The sequence below is a fragment of the Chenopodium quinoa genome, unplaced genomic scaffold (genome assembly GCF_001683475.1).
Source record: "Chenopodium quinoa cultivar QQ74 unplaced genomic scaffold, ASM168347v1, whole genome shotgun sequence".
In the NCBI taxonomy this organism is placed as follows: Eukaryota; Viridiplantae; Streptophyta; class Magnoliopsida; order Caryophyllales; family Amaranthaceae; genus Chenopodium; species Chenopodium quinoa.
In genome coordinates, this window is record NW_018745170.1 from 3,462,142 (window position 1) to 3,466,575 (window position 4,434).

At 37.9% G+C, this 4,434-nt stretch overlaps 2 protein-coding genes across 2 annotated transcripts; both read right to left on the reverse strand.

Moving 5' to 3' along the window:
* Nucleotides 1-512: 512 nt before the first annotated feature.
* LOC110710386 (putative receptor-like protein kinase At3g47110) lies at nucleotides 513-2,715 on the reverse strand. The gene is made up of 2 exons (XM_021888677.1): nucleotides 1,357-2,715; nucleotides 513-1,183 (listed from the first exon to the last, which is right to left on the reverse strand). The coding sequence occupies exons 1-2, from the start codon at nucleotides 2,684-2,686 to the stop codon at nucleotides 711-713; spliced, it is 1,803 nt and encodes a 600-aa protein (XP_021744369.1). The 5' UTR covers nucleotides 2,687-2,715; the 3' UTR covers nucleotides 513-710.
* A 168-nt stretch (nucleotides 2,716-2,883) lies between these two features.
* Nucleotides 2,884-4,026, reverse strand: LOC110710424 (LRR receptor-like serine/threonine-protein kinase EFR). Its single transcript, XM_021888717.1, has one exon. It carries the CDS (start codon nucleotides 4,024-4,026, stop codon nucleotides 2,884-2,886), a length of 1,143 nt encoding a protein of 380 aa, XP_021744409.1.
* Nucleotides 4,027-4,434: the final 408 nt, after the last annotated feature.

Genomic DNA, 4,434 nt, shown 5'->3' on the forward strand with positions numbered 1-4,434 from the left:
CCGCCTCCGACGATCAAGTCAGTGATGTACGGGAGGAAGAAAGTGCGTAAAAGAGTAATTACTTCTCGCGTAATGGGAGAATTTCGCAATTAAGATTGCTCGGTTTTTGTGTAAAATGTATTTATGATAGTATTGAATGTCAATTGATTGTAAGTGAATGCCCCATTAATGAGGATTCTCCCACTATTTATAGTAAGGAGCATTGGTTCCCCATTTAGGGTTCCTAGGACACGTGTCAGCAGGGGATTGGAGCCCTGCTGACTAATGGCAAGGTGCCACGTGTCGCTCGGCCATTGGGCCACGTGGCTGGGTAATTTTACCCCAAACAATATCTTTTTTAAGATCAGATGTAGTGTTTTATTTCCCCCTAAGGGCTAATCTGGTCTCAAAAAACTTGGAAAGAAAATCTTAAATCAATTTTAGCCTTGTAAAACTAGAAAGTATCTGAAAACATCCTTAAATTGTTAAGTAACAAAGTTTGTAATTGAGAACAAGAACACTTTGAGCTTTGTTATTGTGAGGCAAAACGATTCATTGTTGTGATGGCAAAGACTATAATAAGAGTACAAAGATATGATGACCTTAGGAAATATTCTGGCTAAGATCAAATAATGCTATATTCTATCCTATGCAAATCATAACATAACATAATTATCATATCTCCACATAATTCTATCTTAACATTTTTGTATGTAAGAGCCTCATATCTTTCAGATACCTAGCACATATTCCTGCAGACTGTAAGAGCCTAAAATTTCAACAAGTGCAGCATAGAAACCTAAAAAATGCATTGCTTCAACAACGCTTAGCTCTTTAAGGAACATCTCCTGTGTTATTTTTAGCTCTCTAATGGCATCTTCGATTCTCATTCGATCTTGAGGTGATCCCACAGAACACTTCACGCCGATGTCTATGACAGACCATACACATTTAACATAACAGTCATATCGTGCCAAAGCTACATATTGACTTCCACTGCTTGCAACAACATTATCATCAAAAAGCTTTGGGTCGATAATCTCTGTTAATTGGTCAGCCAATGCTGATTTTGCATACTTATGAAGGTCTAAATCTCCCTCGAACATCCTATTTGTGGGATATATAGTGCTCATCATCTCTATCAACACGATGCCACAGCTGTACATGTCACCTTCCTTTGATACCATACTTCCTAGGCCGTACTCTATCCAAAACAGAATGTTTCAAAAGTCAGATCAGTAAAAATAATAATAATAACTTGTGAAAAATGCTAAGTTTTCCTTTACTGATTTTTACTCAACTGAAGTAATTTGCACATCAAAACTCATTTTTCGCGTAAATTAAACAGAATGACCTTAAAAGAAGTAGTGTAGTTACCTGGAGCAGCATATCCAATTGTCCCTTTAACTGCAACTGAATTGCTATTATAAGTCCTTGCATCCGAGTGAAATGTAGCTAACCCGAAGTCTCCAACATGGGCAACCAAGTCACTGTCAAGAAGAATGTTGCTTGGTTTGAGGTCACAATGGATTATAGGAACATCACAACTGTTGTGCAGATAATCAAGTGCACAAGCAACATCGATGGCAATGTTCAATCTTTGGAGGAGGCTTAGAGGTTTCGTATGTTGTTCAATGTGAATCCATTGTCTAAGGTTTCCATTTGGCATGAACTCGTAAATTAATGCCTTAAAATCATTCCCTTGGAAGTCAGTACTCGAGCAAGCAGTGACAATCTTAAGCAGGTTCCTATGACGGATATTTTTCAATGCTTCACACTCTGCCATGAAACTCTTCCTCGCTCCTTTCTGTTCAAGGCTGATAACCTTAATGGCTACAACCATGCTGTTTTCTGGGTCAAGGACTCCTTTATAAACAGAACCAAAACCGCCTGCACCTATTAAGTTTGCTTCCGAAAATCTGTCAGTTGCCTTCAGAAGAATATTATAAGATACTTTTGAGAAAGGCTCCTTCAAGTTCAACAACGATTCCTGAGATAGCTTGTTCTTTTTATTCCTAATACACATCAGGAAATATATTGCTGAGATTATCGACACACCAACAACTAATGAAGCTACCGCGATAATCAGGGTCACAGCAACAGAGAATCTACCCCTCCTTTTAGACCCTCTTGCCAAGGTAGTATTGGTTGAACATTTTGGCAAATGAATCTCAGGAATCCCTCCACAAAGCTTTTTATTTCCCAAAGTTGTCACAGCACTTATATTTGTGAAAACTCCTCTTCTCGGAACCTCTCCCTCTAAATCATTAAAAGATACATCTAATCCTAGTAATGAAAAATTAGACAAGAAATCCGGAATTTGGCCTGACAGTCTGTTATGAGATAAATTCAAGGTCTTGATACTAGTTAGAGACTTGAAAGATTGAGGAATCGAACCAGTAAAGAAGTTTTCTCCCATTTGAAGTTCAAGAAGGCCAATGCAACTAGCAATGCTAGATGGAACCTTTCCTGAGAACGCGTTTCTTGTTATGTCTAACACCACTAAATTCCTCAACTGACCAATCTCCACAGGGAAGACTCCTTGCAGATGATTTTGATCCAAATGAAGTTCGAGTAACATTGAAGCATGGAACAGTTGAGAAGATACAGGCCCACTGAGGTTGTTTTCTGAAAGTGTCAAGTATAATAAATTTGTGCACTCTCCTAGACTCGAGGGAATAGCTCCTTCAAAGCTATTGTTATCCATATATAACTCACTCAACCGCGATAAATTTCCTAATGAATAAGGAATATCTCCAATGAGGTGATTGTTACTACAGGAAAAGTGTTCTAATTTGCTAAGATTTTCAATCTCAAGTGGAAGATGTCCTGTTAGTTCATTGCCTGACAATTGTAGTCTTTGTAAGTTAATGAGGTTGAACAATTCAGTTGGAATGGTTCCAGTTATTTTGTTTTGTTGAAATCAATCCCAGTAATTTCTGTTGACAGATTACCAAGAAAGCGCGGCAGACTCCCACCAAATCTGTTAGAACCACATTCTAACACACTTAACTGACTACAGTTAACAAGAGTTTGTACAAAACTCAGATCATCAGGTTCTCCCATCCCCAGATAGTTCATGGTGATCTCTAGGAATCTAAGATCGGGCATGTCTCGAGCACTAAACATGAATTTTCCTGTGAAATTGTTAGAATAAAGTGCTAGAACTTGAAGCTGAGTAAGGTTAGAAAGAGACAGAGGAAGAGTTCCATGGAAAAAGTTTCCACTTATTTTAAAGTTTGTAAGCTGAGGAAGTCGAAACCCAATATCGAATGGAAGAGTCCCTTCTAGTCTATTAAGGTCCAAATCAACAACAAAGAGAGATGAAAGGTTGTAAAACGACGAAGGAATAGTACCTGAAATCTCATTTTGTGCAAGACTGATGTAAACTAAATTTGTTAAAACACTTCCAATGTTGTCAGGGATGCTTCCTTCAAAAGAATTGACAGCTGCAGACAAATAGCTTAACGAAGTCATGTTCGTTACAACTGTATTAAGGAGGTCCCCTGTGAATCGATTTTCTTGCAGTAACAAGTAATTCAAGTTTGACAGACGGCCAAGTTCACGAGGAATGCTTCCTGTTAGACGGTTTCCTCCAAGACTAAGTCTCTCTAGTTTCGAGCATTGAGATATATTGGCTGGAACTTCTCCTTCAAAGGAGTTCCTCTGTAAATTTAGAGACCTTAGACTAAGAAGATGACCAATTTGAGGTGGTATATGACCTTGGAAAGTATTATTAGACAGACTCAGATTCTGAAGGAAACTCAGGTTTCCAACAGAAGGTGATAAGGTTCCTACTAAACCGTAGGAGACAAGTCGTAAGCCAATGACTCGTTGTGAAGGTGTTGCATCACAAGTTACACCGAGCCATTGACACACGGAAATGGTGCTGTTCCAAGAGTTCAGAACACCTTGAGGGTCATTAGTAATTTGAGATTTGACTGCTAAGAGGGCGAGACGGTCTACTGAAGAATTGGCAGAAGTAAGGCAGGAATTTGGCAAACAGAAATAGAACATGAAAAAAATTATGAAGAAGATGAGATTCATGACTGATATATGGTTTCAGACTTTCAGGTCAGCTAACTGCTATAACTAGCTGAGTTATTCCTGATTTCTGAGTATATATCAGTATATAATTATATGAATTAATGAATATATATACACACACGGATACGGTTATCCTGGTAACTTATATAATACTCATTTTTATCAGATTGGAAAGGTACACGACATTGATGGTAAGGAAAGACGAAATGCTAAGTAATTGCATAAAACTATACTTGATACAATAATGTGTGGAGATGTGTTGACTCTTGACTACTAGGGTAATTATTGTACATTTCTAGATGCAATACTGTGTAGGCGTGTAGGAATGTGCTGACTAATTGGATTATTAGTCAGTATTTATCTTTGTAAATATGACAAATAGATGTTCAAATTGGGTATAGTTTGGGT